Consider the following 18,772-nt stretch of genomic DNA (forward strand, 5'->3'; position numbering starts at 1 on the left):
GCTATGATTGTTTTATATGATGCATTGAGTGGTTATTGGATCTTTTACCTGCTGAGTGGCTGTACTCACCCCTTCGGGGACCAACATTTCATATCAGAAAGATGCCGCTCCCTGCTGTCACGCGGGGCGTCTTTTACGGCCTTCCATCGGATGTGGAGGTTGAGTGTGTGGAGATCGACTGTTCCACCATTCCTGGTCTGACGTTTCTTCAGGTGCGCGCAATAGTGATGTATGATGTGGGCCTGGCTGAGGGCCCTGTCATACTAGAGTTCATATCCGTTCACGTTCGTCGAGATGGGGTGATGCGAGGGATGTTGCCGCCGCCACCACTTGATGCACCTGGATGGGTGTGATGGCTGCGTGAAGGGTAGAGAGCCGGTGTTTCTTTTTGGGAGTAGCCACCGTTGTTAGATGGAGGATGTCATGTGATTACTTTAGGGGTCGAGAGTCTCTTTTTGGGGGTTATAGCCGAGTATAGCTAAAAGTCTTGGCCTTTCTTTTGTTATACCGACCCGAGAAAATCCATCATGCAAATATATAAATAAAAGTGGCATGGTTTTATCTTTTCCTATGGTACTTAGTGGTGTGCATCGTATCGTATCATGGTTGTTGAAGGGGGATTGTAAAACTCGATTATGCTTCCGCAGATAAGATGCGCTGGGACCATTTTCAAAAAATATATATATGCCTAGGAAGTAAGGTACTTCTTTGGTAGGATGTGGTGACCTTGGGCGCTTTGGGGTGCCACAACATAACTTTCAATCGATCACTTAAGTGTCAAAAACTTTTAGAAACGTTCACCCAAGTGCCCGAAATCCGATATGGCATGACACTCGCGATGAACGTTTTTAAAAAGTTACGTCACTCAAGTGAATGCCATACATAAGTTATGGCACTTAAGTGAGTATTACATAAAAGTTATGACACTTGTAATATCCTTTTTCCCACTTTGTTTTTCAACTCCATCCAACCTAATGTTTTATTGGTGGAGTGGTCATTTCGTTTAGCATTGTCTAGGCTTGGTAATTTTTCAATACTATGACATTGTTCCTCATTTTTCTTTTCTTTATTTTTTGTTGTGTCATGAGGGAATTCATATATTCAGTGGATGTCATACCCACGAAATATCCAATTAGCCTCATGGAACTAGTAAGGTTTGAGCCAAAACTTGGTTTGTTGGCGCCAACATGAATTGTTTCCACCGGTTAGTGAGGAAAACTGAACTCGTGTCGTGCACATTACCTGCACACATTTGTCTCTTCCTTAATTATTGCTTAAGATTTTTTATTCTAAAAAAAAGCAATGGAAATCTAATTGGTGGATGATGTATTTCTGCATTCTCCCTATTTTTTACAATTAGATTAAAAATCACTTAAATAGGAATTAAAGTAGTTGATCTCTCAGGTATTTTTTTTTCAATCATGAAGATTTCATTTCAGGCAGAGTGTCAAGTCAATCTCTGCCACTCATTTAACTTTTGATGCGTAGGTTGACTCTTGATATTAACTTCTTCAATAATTTAGTCGATTGTGTGCTTGAAAAGTTCTTAATTTAGCTGGCTTGGGAACAAAATCAGTTTTCATCAAAACATTTTGTTTCATCATCCTTTTTCGATAACTGCGCTAGATTAAAAAAGGGGAAAAAGAGAGAGGAGAAGTTGGACCTACATATTTGATTTTCATCAGTATCTTTCGAGGAATTTAAAAGAGCCTCTCTCTATGTTCTTGCATATATTATACATTGACAAAGAGATTAAACATGATAGACATTAGTTGATATGTATTACTGGTTGATTTGACTGCATAATTTTATCATCTTAATCATTTTTTGAAACTTTCTTGCAAGATTGATTGTGGTTTTATATTTCAGGAGTCGTGCTTTGATTGGATATGCGCATATTTCAGAGGAGGCTTATGAAGTTTTGGAGACAACTTGCATCATACTTGCTAGCATGCTGAGATGGAACTACCACATATTTTTATTTGGGTCAATGCCCGAAGGCCTGTAAGATAAGGCGTTTCATTTAACAATGTATATATATATATTTGGGCTATTAATTGATTTGGGGGAAAATTTCCAATAAGCGCTCAAAGTGGAGTCATTTTCTCAAAAGAAGGTCCAAAGTGAATAATATCTCAAATAAAGGCCTCAAGTGGTCTATTTAGTCTCGAATAAGTGTTTGGCTTTACCAAATAACCAAACCTTGTCCACGTATAGGGGCATCCTCGTCCAATGACATTTTTTCTTTCTCGTTTCATGTTTTTGCTTTCTTTTCTTTCTTTTTCTTTCTGCATCTTTCACGCCTCTTTCACTCTGCCTTCACATCCTTCTTCGATGCCATCATCAGCCACTCTCTCTCTCTTTGCCATCTCATCGTATGATCAGGACCAGCTTTTATTCGAAGCAAGTCATTACAACAGAACCGAACTCGTTGGAGATTCTAAGTTTCACTCCTCGAATGGCTCGTAGAAGATTCCACGAAGCAAAAGCAGGTGAGCTTACAAACTTGATTCCTTTATTCCAAGATTCATTGCAAATTTCGGTCTGATTTGAGCCTCTTCCGTTGAGGCACCCCACACGCCCCTACAGATGTTTGAAATGCCTGAATGGATCTATTATGTTTTAACAATGGATGATTTCAAATTTCTGATGTGATTATACCATTGTCCAGGGCTTCAGTATATCAAATTGCCTGATGCCAATAAGTTGTCGAGCAAAATAGGGATTGCAGTTGCTGGGTTTGCGAAAGACTTAGGATACATCGAGTTTGATGCACATTGAAGGTGAGAGAAGAGATGTCGCTGAAGGGAGAAGTTGCATTGCCAGAGAGTTGGACAAAGAGGTGGTTGCAGAGTCTCGGCAGGGAAGATGTTGCAAGGAAGATGAATCGATTGGTAATGATATTAGCTATAGGCTTAAAAGGAGTTGTAGTGTTATTGCTAGGAACAAGAGTGCACGATAATCATATAGGCATAACATTTACAACAGCTTGCGACCGACTTCTAGAAGCAAATCAGAAAGGATGTAGGCTGTCCGCTGAAAAGCGTTCTGTGAAACTGTCTCGCCAACTCTTTACTTGTTGAAGTTAATGTAAAGCTTGAGTCTATTATATTCAGTGCATTGTCTCTATTCTCTGCAATTCATCGTCCTGGGAAAAAAAATCAATGCCAAGTACAAATCTCATAGTTCGAATGGTACTGAATATCATGTTTGCCACTAGTTATTGAAAATTACTACCGGGTCAAGATAACTGTCTGGTTCAATAGTGTGGTTTGCTCCATGGTCCGAGCTTTTCTGGCCTCTAAGGCACTTGACATGAATGCTTTCTAATACGTTGCCTTTGGTTTTGGTATATCGCAAAAATGTCATATTGGCTCACTTCTTGCTGAAGCAATATTCTCCGGACAATAACTTTTGTAAAACGATCTTCTAATACTAGTTGATAGTGACCCAAATCATTTTTTTAGTTTAATCTTACAAAAACCTCCTCAACTCAATTGACGAGGCTACAGCCAAATAAATCAGAATCCAGATGACATCAACGAAGTTTTATTAATAGAATTGATTGCAAACAGAGCAAAGATGTGAAAAGGTAAATAAGAGACCGACCACAGAGTGCTCAAACTTAATAAGCAAATTCAACTCTACCAATTTGCTCATAGTACTTTTTCCTTCATAACATGTTCTCCACGCTCCTAATTCCCTCGATATAATGCCCTTTTTCTTAGAGCTCCACAGTGACTTCATTCCTCATCCTAAATCACGGCTTCTGAGCTTCTTCCTCAAACTTCTTGTTCTCTAGTTACAAGCATCTTCATCAGCTTCAACAAATCCCTTGAGCCCAATGGTCATTTTGATCATATGTGCTTATTAATGAATTCTTCCATGGCTTATTATCGCCTAGATAAATTGTTTCCACACGTATCTTTCTTCTTTCCTTCGGCTAAGGCTTTAGCGTGCACCACCTAGGGGTGAGGTTTCGTTGTTGAGCCATACGACGCCAATGAGCATGTATGTGCCTAGTAACGCCTTGCGTCGCTGCTTCCGAAAGTAGCAGTCTTCTGTGCCCATTCCTATTGTGATCAGCACCTTCTCGTTGAGCGAATTAATATATGGAAGCCCTGGACAATGGCATTATCATATGAGAAAATTATCCATTGTTAAAGCAAAATAGACCCATTCAGGTATTTGATCGAACATCTTTGGGGCCTTTGGGTTGCCTCAAAGGAAGCGGCTCAAATCGGATAGAAATTTGCATTGAATCTTGGGATAAAGGAATCGTATTTTTGTAAGCTCGCCTGCTTTGGCTTTGTGGAATCTTTCTTCGAACCATTTCGAGGAGTGAAACTTAGAATCATTAACGACCTCGGTTCTGCTATAATGGCTTGCTCCGAAGAAAAGCTGGTCTTGATCATAACGACAAATGGCAGAGAGAGAGAAAGAGAGAGAGAGAGAGAGAGGTGGCTGATGATGGCGGCAAAGGCGGATGCGAGGCAGAGCGAGAGGGGGTGAGGAAGAAGAAGAAAGAAAAGAAAACACAAACATGAAACAGAGAGGGAGAAAAACAAAAATATAAAAAGTACTTGGACAAGAATACCCCTGGATGTAGACAAGGTTTCGTTAGTTGGTGAAGCCAGAACTTTTTTTTTTTTTTAGTGAAGCCAGAACTTTATTTGAGACTAAATATATCACTTCGGACCATCATTTGATATAATGTCTACTTCAGATATTTTTTCAAGAAAATAGTCACTTCGAGCTATTATTTGAAAATTTCCATTTTTTGATGCTTTGATACTAAATCGTGAATAAACAAAATTCAATTTCAAATCCCCAGACTCTAGCTCAACTCAATATTAAGGTTCGAAATTGAACTCGATTCAACTTGATTATTAAAAATTTGATTCTACTCATTTAACTTATTACGTAGGGCGTCTCTTTCTTTTGTCCTAATCATATGATGTACCTTCTGCAAAGCCCAGTCATGCCATTCGATTGCTTTATCTTTCAATTCTATCAAAAGTTTGGCATTTGATTGCTCGCGTGGTTGTCTAGTTTAGCATTGTCTAGGCCCGATAATTTTTTGATTATTGTTTATCTTTTATCTTTTCCGTTTTTGGCGTCATAAAGAAGTTTTGATTTATTGCAAGGAAGTGCATGGTCCCGTGGGGGGCGACGAGGCTAAGCTAAGCCTAATTACATCAATGAACAATGGAAGTTACTAAAAAGGCAATGTGGGGTTTCACTCGGCACCATCACTTGAATTTTATTTCTTTTAATATACTGGAAGGATCCCATCCCACGGCTCCTTTTGCTCTTTCAATTTCTTCCTTTTGGCAATGAAAAACCGTGGCCACACAACACCGTTACACTAGCCGGATCCTACGAGAAACAACTGACGTCGTCTCATCTATTGATTGTCGGACTTCCAAGATTTTGTGTCACAACCGCACTTCCGTTCACTCACGTGACACTTCTTAGATGTCCTTCCTCTGCAACTCATTTCGGACGGGGTTTAGGTCCCCCAGTATGGACTGGAGTACGAAGCCCACTCAAAAATGCGAACAAAATAGTCCATTCTATTTTGCGAGTATCGCCAGGTGGCTTAGTCCCAATGACTCCCCTAGGAATATGAGACAATAATAGAGCAAATCTGTCAAACGGTACTCCACCAAGAGCAGGCACTCTTTTATCACATGTGGATTGAGCGGTCGATTTACGACATTTTGTATAGAAGTTATGAAAAAATGCAAACAATTATAACTCGTTATGAGTCGAGAATCTATCAATGATCATAGAACTACTCATGTACTACAAAAAGAAATTCGATAAACCATCCGACACTAAAGTTTTTCATTGCATTGAATCTCCAACATTATACAATAGAGTAAATAATTTATCGCAGTGCATTGTTCAAGTTTCGTACACAAACATAAATTGAAGCTTCGAAATTCATAAGCATAGAATAAGATAAGAAAAACTATTGCAATTTCGGTCTCACTTTTAGCCTGAATGCCCTACATTTTGCCTTGACGTATACCTACACCGAGGGCAAACTAGCGAGACAATAAATCTTGCTTTTCTATACCTGCATTCCGGACAATAAACTGAGCTCGGGATTGTTATCGTGGATGGATCCTGCTTCTTCGGCGGCTCGGGCTGCGGCCTCTTGGGGGCTAGAGCCAGGGTCATTGTTTTCCGGATTTTCTCCTCTCGCCTCCGAATGTAGTAGAAAAAGAAACTGCAAAGCATGACGACGACAATGACTACACTAATAATAACCCACGTCGGAGTTTTATTGTCATAGGACAATACAGAATTCGGATCGATCCATGCCAACGGAGTAGGAGGAAGAAAGTATTGGAAACTCATATAAGTTTGTGTATAGGATTTGTTCTCCAGCAAAAAAACTTTGTTGAGGTAGTTCAATGCAAGCGGTGAGTTTACAAAAATATTCCAATCAATTCAAGAGGCAATTTAACTTTTAATCATGATGAATTGAGAAAATCATATGATTCGAGCACGAGATCAAGATGATTCAATATGGAATTTGGCGAGATATAATATGAGTGGAAGTACTTGTTTGCACATATACCTTTACAAGAAAAACCGAGTAAACAGTGAATGATGTTGTTGCTCCAATACTTACGCGACCTACAAAGCGAGAACTTTCATCAGGTGGCCTCGACGTTGTGATAGCTCTCTGTATATGCCTCCGCCATATGGGTGGGCTAGGTGCGTGTTTTAGTGGATGCGTCACCATTCGTCATCGTGAGGATGTAGATGTAATGATTGAAGACAGCTGGACAGAGAGTTGGGAAATTTCATTCACGGCCCAAACAGTGAGAAAATTATTTAAAAAAATCATAAATAATATTTATATCAATTCAATTCATCCGATTAAAATTGACCAACTAATACTAACGTGAACGTTGGCCACCATCGATATTAACATAGATAATTTGTAATAATATTTTTTTGATTTTTTACTTTTATATATTTTTTTTATCTTCTTCTTTACTTCATTTTCTTTATTTAGCCGGTCACTGGCGATCACTGAAAATGAAGCTATAAAAAGAACAGAGAGAGCTCGAGCTACTGTCCAAACTCGATCGCGTCTTCATGTTCAATGTTCGGGACCAATGATACATGTTTGACGATTCCCAATCTAAGGGGATAAGATTTTGGTGGAGGGCTAAGAAAAACAATTAGGTGTGAAATGAGAAATTATTATATGCTCTATAAAACATGTGACTTAATATCATCTCAATCATTGATAAAGTAGATCTAGCTATGAGCCCACGTGATCAATTGTTGAATTGGGTTTTGATTCTGACCAAAAAAAAAGAACCAGGTTTTGACATTCTTTTCAGGCAAAATGGGATTACAGACGTGACCTGACAAACAAAATTCACGCTACTATCCAAAATCAATTCCAAAAAGACTTATTCTAGAGCCGACCTGCTAGAGATGAAAGAGACCCACGGCCGTTTCGTTTCTCTTTCGAGTGTTCTAAAAACGATGGAAAATGTTCTAAGATCCTCTTGAACTTAAAATGTCTTGGATGGACTGATCAAAACTACTAATCTCAGTCCTCGTGTTGGTCTAATCTTGTCTATCCCTCTCTTATGGTGACGCGACTCCTGTCCAAACAATACAAAAAGACAGCCTGTCGCCAACTAATTAGAACGATGGAATTAATGAAAACAGGAGGGACAAAAGTAAAACCACAGCACAGTGAGCTAGGGCCTCAAATTCATAGACAACGTGGGAAACACGACGTGATAGGACCGTCGGTCACGATCGTTTCTGTTTAAAATCTTAATCCCTCCGGCCTCATTCGCCATCACATCGTTTTCCTTATCCCATCTTTTGGACTCTCGAGTTAGTCGTTGAACCTTGCGGGGCCACAATGACTTTAGCGCCATAAAAGAAGACCCTTCCATCCAAATTGATATATTTGACCCATTTTGATGAATGTCCAGAAAATATAAATTTAATAATTCATACTCAATTCAATCCGATTTATATTTGATTCAATTCATATTTTTAAAACGCTTTTATATTAAGCCTAATTTAAGAACTCATACTAAAATTGAAGTGAGAATACGAAATTGAGTGAGAATGAAAAATTAAAAAGAGAGTTATATAGATGGGGTAAGTTGTGAAATCATTTACCCCTATATTATTTTGGGTTTAACCATTCCAAACCCATTTATAACCTATTTACAAAATAACAAATTCATATAATAACTCAACTTATAACATATGGGTTAAAAAATAGACTTATAATTCATTTTGATAGGTCTACCATCAAATAAACATGACATCTTCACATTTATGGAAAATTGTCCCAATTTTGTCACGGAAACGAGATTGCATATACATGTAAGAAGGAAGATTGGGATATTTCCCAAAATCAAGTATGTAATCGAGATCGCATTGGTTGAGAAAAGAGCAAGAACAATAAATTGTTCGTTTAATGCTACTTGATTCAAATGGGATGCTGACCGCCTCTTGGGAATGACATACGTGAAACGCGATATGCAAAATACACAGAAGACTAGCGACTAATACTTACTAATTAAGATATGGAAAACATTGAATGGAAATATTGTGTCAGATTCCAAAGAATTGAGGATGTTCAGATAATACATAAAGAAAAAGGCATCTTTTGTGTCAAGAACCGCACTCCTTTCTCAAGATAAAGTTGACAGCGTCCTCTACAGTATCCACGACCTGCATAGGTAAACATAAAAGAGTTCAATTGAGAGCGAGCGATTTTCGGATGCACTTTTAACCTTGGAAAAATTGGAGAGAAGACAAATTCCCCATAAAAGTGGCTTTCAAATGGGCATATTTTTTCGACCAAAAAAAAAAATGGGCATATTTTGGAAAAACTAACATTTTGCTAGGCTGAAGAAGGAAAAGGTTCAGACATGTTTCATCCAACGAATTAGAATTCACAGATCACCCAGAGCACAGCAAATCAACCTATATGAGTAAGGGAGGATTGTCCACGCTGACAACTCAAAACCACGTGAGGCCATTTTTGGTTCATGGCCATGGAATCATGAAAAGGAACCCCAATCTAAGCAATCAAATTCCTAGATGTGGGGTTCATTCTCTATTGTTTAGTTTCAATTTATGAATGAAGGGAGAAATGTCTGATGTGAAATGCAAAGTGAGGTAAAAACATGTCAGAAATGGAATGTGTAAAATATTTCTCCAATCAACAAATCCAAAGTGGATAATGAAAAACTAGGGATAGAAACAGAATGAAGAACCACACAGTATTCCCCGACAATTTCCCAATTATTGTCATCTAAAAGGATCATACAGTTCACATAAGCATTTCACAAACACATTAGATATAGCTCCTCAAAATCTCGAGAGTCAAGTATTTCACACAAAATCTGCAGCAACGAAGATAAAGCCATTCCCATGTAACTTCAAACTACTTCACAGCTGTTACCTCAAGCCATTGTGATATTCTTATTTTTATTGTGTTTTGAGTCAAAGACCCAATCACGAGAATAAATGGAGTGACAGCAACTCAGCCAAGTGTGTAAATGGAACTTTATGTCTGCACCCAAGCCAATGTGATCTTCGTGGTTGACATCTCCATAAACAGACCAAACAAATTTCACAATGGCGAGAGAAATAATTTCACCTAGTAGAGTAATGTGAGGGCTAAGAGGCAGGCAAAACTCACATGAAAGGATTTGAAGATGATGAATGGAGAAAGACAGAGAGAGAGTTCTAACTTTGTAGGATTTGAAGATGATGAAGCTCAAGACTACTGAGTGGGTTGGGTTCCTGGATGTTTTTGCTTTCTCGGAATCCCAGTACCACCCCTACTTGAGCAATCCAATTCTACATTTTTAGGAGTATCTGTTAACTGGGCTCTTTGATTCTATGATCATAAATCCATCCAAAGATGAGCTGCAATGGGATTCCATTTCCCTTTTCTTACTCCAAAGTGAACCAAACAAGGCCTAAGTGATAACACGATGTACTTACTTCTGAATGTTTTCATGGTGGCATCAATGATCTGCAGTCTCAACCATGACTTTCCACTAGGATCACATATCTAAAATCTCTAAACCAAAGAAGTGAACATGCTGGAATGCATGCGATCTGCTTACTAAGGAACCTATCATCAACTCACCCCAACGTACATATGAGGAGAAATGTGAGAGACAAAGAGAGAAATGTCTGAATTTTGTTAAGATTACAAATACCTACCAAGTCCTCAGGGAACTCTGAATGATTATCTTTTCCCTTGAATACCCCAGTCCTTGTTAATATAGAAAACCAAGGATCTCCTGCCTGAAGGAGTTGTTATCAGCACTAGTGATTATGTTTGGAAATAAAATTACTGATATGATAAAATACAATTCTCAGTATGAAATATACCTGTCGTGCGCCTCTAATGTCAATTTTTGGATTATCTCCTATCATGTATAGGCTTTTAAAACAATGAATTCCAGAGTTTATTGTATTCTCCACATCTAGGTTGCTTAACAAAGATGGCATGAGATTCCTTAACACGGTCTCAGCATTTGCATAGACAAATGGATTTGGCTTCCCATATGATGTATATGCCAGCAGAATGGGATGTGTTCTGCAGAACAGGGACAAGTAAACAATGTGCAACATAAGATCGAAGATTAATGCATGTCACTATGCTGCACTGAGGCAAATTAGGCCTACACAAGGATCTTATAGGCCATTCTTTAATTTTTTTGTGGAGATTATTAGATCAAACTCCATGCAGAAACTATACATTGAGAAGTGAAACCTCATTAGTACTTGTTATAGATTGCTTCTAACGCAATCCTGACAGCTCCCATACCAAGACGTTCAGCAGGAAAAGTAGCCTGCCTTTACACTTTGTCAGCTAGGCATCAGCCAGCTTTAGTTCCACTAAGGTTTCAAAAACTCAAGATCGCAGCTCGCATCACAAATGCCATAGCTTACCTGGTATTCTAGGTCATCATTTGCAAAAAAACACGTGCGGTTGCTTTGCAGTCTCCCTTCCAGAAAGCCCTCCAGTTCTCAATATGTCACATAGCACCTAAACCCAAACTTGAGTATCACCGAATTAGTTCAACGTACACAGACAAATAGATAGATGGTAACACTCCATTTTATCACTTCTTTCAAACTTTATTTCAGCGCCCACCAGACTTCTAAAAAGATGATGACTAAAGTTACAGAGTATTTACTGAACAAAAAAACAAAGCCTAGTGTCTTTTGATAATCAGTTCAAAGATTTAGAAATTACGTGACTAAAATCCCAGTATGGACTCAAAAGCTGAATCATATCATCTAAGAAAGGACAAGATCCATTAGAGTGGTCACAACCTGAATATCTCTGCTCCAGTCAACAGAATCACTGACTACAAATGCTGCCTGAACTCTCTGTGTTTGCACAGCAATTTTTCTCTTCGCCATCTCATTAGAACTGCTACTCTGGTCAATGTCTGCCTTTGTTGTCCATCTCTTGTATGGTGCCAGTGGATCAATGGCATCAAAGTAGCTAGTGTATTCATCAACTGACAGAACATTTCTGCGTAGAAAAGATATAAGCAGAAAGAGGGTCAACTGGAGAGGAAAAAAAGGAGAATCAAGTTGTCGGAGTTCTTGTTCCAGGAGTATTGAACACAGACAACTAAGATGATTTATGGAGAGGACTCCTCTCCGATTACTCAAGTCCCTGAGAACTTGAGTGCTTTCTATTAACTTTGCTTGCTCCTACGTATTACCTAGATTAAAGTAATATCCGTCGATATCAGTTTTATTAAATACATATCTTTATCCCTATTGCCTCTCTCTCTTCCCCTCCCACCACCCACATACCTGCATGCATGAGCAAGTAATTGAGACATTGCTGGGTACATTTGCAAACCTAGAGAAGTGGTCAAAATATTTACTTGTATCCATATTCGGATATCACAGCAGCAAGCTCTCCTTTGCCAACAGCAACGACAAGTTCATTCTCAAATCTGTGCAAAAAACTCAATAAGGAAACAGATGAATAAAATAGAGAAGCATATTCTTAAGTAAAATAGAAAAGCCTACACAGAATTCTTTTAGAATAGCTAGTACATGCATTGGCATTCTTCTCAGTCTTTTCAACTCATATAATATAATATGGGTAGTGCATTCCCCAAGTTTCCAAGAACAAAGCACAGGAGAATTCTTATCAAGCTAATAATACAAATGCACTATATTTTATTTCGCAATTTTCTTAATCACGAGCGAGATAGATGAAAAAAAAGCAAATGTTATGGAAAATGCTCAGTTCTGATTTACATTAGCATGCCGATTTCTAGTTGGACATTGGTCATGGAGAGAATCCAACAAATCCATACCTATTTACCAGTTGTTAAAAAGGTGTGTGGCCCTGTATGACCTGCAAATTATCTTGGTCAAAATATGAGAGAAAAAGGAAACAAAGTAGTTCTGGACCTGATAACAAGCAAAATCGTGAGGGCAAGCAGATTTTGTAACACAAGAAACGAACTACCTATGAAGGTAAAATGTTGACTCCTAGTAGTTGACCTAAGTCCTGGGCTCTTTTGGATTCAGAAAAGCCACCTCCTGCATCAGCCATTGCTATTAGCAGCGTGCAGTAAAAATTAATTATCGCTTCTTCAAGAATTAACAAGCGAAATTTCTTATTTCAAGGGAGTAGCATATTGAACGATCATAGCTAAGGGCATCTCAAAAGGTGTCACAGATTCAAATTGCTTGAATGACTTAAACATAAGATAGCAGCAATCTCAAAATCATCAAGACGATTACTATTAGATCTTAAAAGTACCAATACTTGCCCAGCATGCAACTTGAAAACTTTAGTTTGACCATCATATCATGGCACTCACCGGTGATGACTCTATAGGAACGGTCACATTCGCTAACACACATCGAAAGTGAGAAATGTAATAGTAAAGGTTAATAACACATTTAAGCAATCACGAACACTCACCTTTGTTAAGAACACGAAAGGTATCTTCAAATTTCCTGAAAAGATGTAGAACATAAAGTAAGTGATAGCAGTTTACAAATAGCAGATATCGAGATTCAGATACGAATCTCGATATCCGCCGCCCTTTACTGTCCATCAGAAATTTCGGCAGCAATCAGTTCGGAAGACAGGTGAAACAGCACGATCGCCAGCATGAGATAAGCCTCGCAGGTATATCAGCAAGCGATGGCGAAAGCTATACCAGAATCGTCGTACAATCTCCTGAGCGCGCGCGGAGAACCGCCGACGGGAGTGTGACCGAGGAGGACCACGCCGTCAATGTCGAAGGCGATGCCGAACGAAGGCCTGCACGACGAAACCACGATCGTCGATTCGATCACGGAAGAAGAAGAGAAAAAGAGAACATCGGAGAAAATCACGAGCGTAGTCGAAGCATGACCGGAACGCACCGATCCGATTGCGAGCGAAGCCGCGAAAACGAGCGCGAGGCGAGCGGGGACGGCTGCTTTCTGCCGCGACTCCGCGAGGCGATGGTGAAAAGCCGGTGCCTCATTTTCCTGTTCGCGGCGTATCGCTTCGGGAGATCGAGGAGCTCGAGTCGCTGGAGATGAAGCTCCAAGAAGAACCGGAACGAGCTTCAACAGTCTACAGAGAGAGAGAGAGAGAGAGAGAGAGTGGCCCAATCGCTTCGGGAGATCGAGGAGCTCGAATCGCCGGAGATGAAGCTCCAAGAAGAACGGAGCGAGCTTCAACAGTCCATAGAGAGAGAGAGAGACAGAGAGAGAGAATGGCTCAATCGCGCAGCGTCTTCTCGTTCGATGTTCAGGAGCCGTGAATTGGGCCCCGTTGAAATGCTGGGCGGGCCTCGATAACGGATCGGCCTTTCCTTCGGATCCGAGCTCAACGGTTAAGCTTGATTTTGGTGAACGTTTTTGGGCTGTTTTTGATGGTGGACTGAGCATATGGCGGAGGAGTTCGATGTTTCGGGGACTTCGAGGCTACTGACATATCTGCGATGGCTTCTGTGTACTATAGATTTGATTTTAGGCTTCGCTTCATCCTTCGAAAGTAACCTGAATTCACGATAAAAACTAAAATGATTTGCGATAATGTCCTATTTATGCCTCATGTGCGATCGGCGCCTTCTTACTCATTATTCACCCATGGACTTGATCGACGAGTGGATTATATGTCATGGTGAGTTTATCTTTGGTTGCTGACATATTGGAAGAGAATAAAAGTCTAACTGCGAGATTCTGAGGCGGCTAATGCACCTTTTATGACTTCGCTGTTTGACTTTGACAATTGTTGCTCCAGTTCCTGAGGAATATTGATATGTAGTTGCAAAGTCAGATCATAATTCATCCATGTACTATTTATTACTTCGCGTGAGGTTTATTTGATAATTCATGCATAAACTTTGATCTAGGTGTGTGTCCGGTGAGGCCACAACTGCCCGCAGTCGAAGGACATGAAGGAGTTGGCAAAGTACACTTAGTTGGCTCTGCCGTGAAGGATCTTTCTCCTGGCGATTTGGTCATTCCATCTCCACTCTCTTTTGGTAAAACATTCTTTCAGTATTACCTAAGTTTAATGATATCAGATTAATTGTGCATCAGCCATGCTCATCTAGTTGATCACTTCTGAACAATTTCTTACTCAGCCAAAGGATATGATCTTCTATATTTGATGCAGCATGTTTAACGTTTAATTTGATTAGATGCAGAACAGAAACGAGTGAAATATCAACCAAAAGAAAGATTGAAACTGTTATACACATCTTAGTGATTGTCATCTTAAATAAAAGATACTTTTCCATTCCCTTAGTACTGACTTGTTTTGTTATGCAGAACATCTGTGCCTAGCACTTAACCCATTGTAAATTTGAGTGTGTTGAAAGGTGAAATAGTTTTTGTGCTCAGGGACATGGCAGACTTACATTGTGAAAGACCAGAGTGTATGGCAAAAAATTGATAAGAATTCTCCTATTGAATATGCTACGACAATTTCAATCGATCCTCCGACCGCTTTAGGAATGCTTGAAGACTTCACCTCTTTGGAACCAGGTATATAGACAATACAGGAGTCTCTTAGCTGTCCCCCAACTTTCACCGTAGGCAATTTATCCTAAGTTGTCCTAATCAGCTGTGATCATTAGGGGATTCGATTGTGCAAAATGGGGCTACGAGTATGGTGGGTCGATGCCTCATCAAAATTGTGAAATCCCATGGCATCCATAGCATCAACATAATCAAGGACAGGTGCTCTCTTGAAAGCTTTCAGTAACCTTGATACCACATAACTTTTGTCAAATTACTGTTGTTTAAAACTTTTGTGTAGACTTTAGATAGCAAGGGTATTTGTGGGTTTGCTTTTATTTCTCTTTTACAGTGATTTGCCTTAACCATTGCTAGGAAGCCCTTCTTTTTTTTTTTTCTTTTTTTTTTCCGAACGCATTGAGCTCTTGTCTACTTAGCTTCTGAAGTAGCTGTTGATGTTTACACAGCCTGAATTATATCTGAAATTCAACCTTTGTGATGACAAGTTGGAACTCTTTGGGGACTGAATTATTTGTGGCAACTCTATCTTTTCATGTTCTAATTATGAATGTTGCCGGTGGACTAAAAGTTATGAAAAATTGCCAGATGCACAAATATGTTGATTATGTTTGGTTGTGGCAGTGATATATCAATTTCCAAATTGAAAACGTGCCAAAATATTTAGCATTCTGGTATCTCAGGTTTGTTTTTTGGAAGCTAGTGTGATTGATTGAGATCTCTCGCATCGAATAACAAGGAGAAGTGGACTTTGAGCTTGTGTTACTGTAGCTGACCCTTTTAAGCTTGAAGTAACACTGAGTGTGATCACTGATTTGAGGAAATTATAATCTTAGGCTAGGTGCTACAATGGGCATGAATTTTTGTGGCTAACTAAGCATTAGTACATGCATAGGTGTGCAAGAATGGTTCTATTATGAAGGCATTTTGAGGAACTGATTATGTTGAACTTATCAGAGAAAATAAGAAGGTACTTTAGGTTTGTTTAGGTACATCAACTAGCATCCTTTAATCTCCCAATATAAAGATGAGGTTTTGTGATGAGGTAACATGTATTTGGAAAGACTAGAATGACTTGTTTTTTGAATCTATTGAAGGTGAAGGCAGTTAACTGTAGTGTGAATTGAACATAGATCGTTCTGCATTGCTTATCAGAAGTGACTTGTTATTGTCAATGCTTCTTCTACTATTTTTGCATTCATCATGTGTTATAGACGTTGATTGCTGGTATGTTTAGATCATCATACTGCTGGGCATTGGTAATTCCATCTTTTTCGGTTGCTGGTGGAAACTTCCTTTTAGTATATCTAAGACCTCTCTCAGCCTTGCAACTTCTTTTGAAGTGAAATTTTCCTCCTTTTCTTTTAATTCTGTGATGAGACACAAAAAGAGGTCAGAAAACACTTTGTGGTGCTTGACGCATTAATTTAGTAGGGCTCTCTCAGCCATCTTATTAGTTCATGCTATGACATTTGAGCACAAATTTGGTAGAACTCTTAATTTCTTTTCCAACTTAGCAGTTAGCACTGCATATCAATAACTAAATTTGAATTTTACTGTGCTTTCATGGCCGTCCTTTTCCTGTGACAGAGCTGGCTCTGATGAAGCAAAAGAGGTGTTGAAGAAACTTGGTGCTAAAGAAGTGTTCACTGAGAGCCAATTAGAAATAAAGAATGTCAAGAGTCTACTGGTATCATCCATCCATTAATCCATTCTACCATATTCTCATGCATGAAACACATCCATGTTTGGCCATCGGCACTTGAGTTCTTTATTTACATCTAATTGACTTGCTACTAGGGTGATCTAAAAGAACCTGCCCTTAGATTAAACTGCGTTGGTGGCAATGCTGCTTCCTTGGTGATGAAATTTTTGAGGTGCGACAAGTGTTAAATTTGTGTTTAGTGCTTCCCTTATCTTTCTGAAGAGAGCTGATTTAGTTTTGTCCTTAGGCGGGGAGGAACCATGGTGACATATGGTGGGATGTCTAAGAAACCAATTACAGTGTCAACTCCATCTTTTATCTTCAAGGTAAATTAAGAAGCGGTGAACTAAATTTCCTGCCTATGGTTAGGAGGTTATTTCAGTCAAGCCTTACAATTTGATTTGTCTACGTTTCGGTCTCGGTCTTGGTCAATGCCCTATAGTTTTATTTTTTTGTCTAAATTTGGCCCAAAATCTCAATTTCAGTATTTGACACAACCAAATTTGAGCGAAAAAAATTATCCCTGGAGTCGAGACTAAGAGGAGTATTTAAATCAATGAGACAATGGTTCTTATGGTTTGCAGGATCTTTCTTTGAGGGGATTTTGGCTGCATAATTGGATGAGTTCAAATGATTTAAGAGGGTGCAGAAGAATGATAGATCACTTGCTCGAGCTAGTGCAGGATGGGAAGTTAAAATACAAGTATGTATTCGGTAACCACACTCAAATTGTTGTAATTAGGTCTCCATATCTTTATAGTGTCTCTAATAGTATTTATCTTCAAGATAGTGTGCTTGGACTGTGCATGCATACGAATTTCTCCAAAACTTCAGGACGGAGCTGGTTCCTTTTAGTGATTTCCACATTGCACTGGATAAATCATTGGGGAAACTTGGAAGCCATCCTAAGCAAGTCCTAAAGTTCTAGGGCTACTAAATATTTAAGGGCAGTGAGAAGATAAAAAAAATTGTGCATCATATCCTTCAGACGATCAGCTGTTATGAAGTCGAGGCACTGGATCAACCGGGCACGATAACTATGTATCTTTTCCATTATTATTATTCTCTTTTCATAAGTTATGCATCTTTTCTGTTGAGGTAATTTCGTTGCTGCTTATCTTCAGCAATTTCCATTCTGAATTTGTTTTGCATCATGCCTTCTAATCTAAAACTAATCTCATGCTCTACCAAAACATGATGGCTGAATTTGGAGATCCAAACATCAGCCCGCTTGGTATTGGAAGGGTCCAGAAAGGTTTTAGATTTGCCAATTACGATTCGCATATACATGTAATAAGGAACATTGGGATACTTCCCAAAAATCATGCAATCAACATGGCATGGATTGAGAAAAAGAGCAAGAAGAACCATAAATTCTTCATTTGATCTAACCTAATTCAAATGGGATGCAAAGGGAAAACACATAATGGAAAGATCGTGTCAGCTTCCAAAGAATTGACAATTGTTTGGATACCATGGAAAGAAAAGGCACCTTTCGTCTAGACAATCAAGGACCACATTCCTTTCTCAAGATAAAGGAGTTGGACCAGGATGAGTGATTTTCAAATTCATTTTTAGCCTTCGAAAATTTAGAGAGAAAACAAATTTTGGCTTCCTATCATGCACGATTTTGCTAGGCCAAAGAGATGGGCCTAGCAAAATGGAAGATTATAAGTAATTGGAAGATTATCCACGCTGACACCTCAAAACACTTAATGTAATGTTTGGTTAATGGTCATGGAATCATGAAAGGAATCCCAAACCGTAAAATCAAATAGAGGACAATAATCGGGAAAATGTTTAGGGATCTTATGTGGTTCTTCATCCTATTTCTATCCCTAGTTTTTCATTATTCACACGTTGATTGGAGATGCATTCCCTTTCTTACACGTACAACATATTTGTTATTTTAAGAGATGGGCTTCATTCGGTGAGCATAATTCAACATGGAATTCCACTCTGACCCCAACCTAAGAAAAGAATTTCTGAATCAATTTAGTAATTTAAACTTTTTTG

General features: G+C 38.9%; 1 protein-coding gene and 1 pseudogene across 1 annotated transcript; one reads left to right on the forward strand and one right to left on the reverse strand.

Annotated features, from left to right (window-relative positions):
• Positions 1 to 8,421: 8,421 nt before the first annotated feature.
• On the reverse strand, positions 8,422 to 13,769 carry LOC108955784 (annotated as a pseudogene).
• A 2,822-nt stretch (positions 13,770 to 16,591) lies between these two features.
• Positions 16,592 to 17,716, forward strand: LOC104435344 (enoyl-[acyl-carrier-protein] reductase, mitochondrial-like; the record flags this gene model as incomplete). Its single annotated transcript, XM_039306041.1, has 5 exons — positions 16,592 to 16,741; positions 16,852 to 16,928; positions 17,004 to 17,082; positions 17,341 to 17,459; positions 17,591 to 17,716. Coding segments are annotated over 5 exons (519 nt in total), but the record flags the coding sequence as incomplete, so codon positions are not given.
• Positions 17,717 to 18,772: the final 1,056 nt, after the last annotated feature.

The sequence above is a fragment of the Eucalyptus grandis genome, chromosome 2 (genome assembly GCF_016545825.1).
Source record: "Eucalyptus grandis isolate ANBG69807.140 chromosome 2, ASM1654582v1, whole genome shotgun sequence".
NCBI lineage: Eukaryota > Viridiplantae > Streptophyta > Magnoliopsida > Myrtales > Myrtaceae > Eucalyptus > Eucalyptus grandis.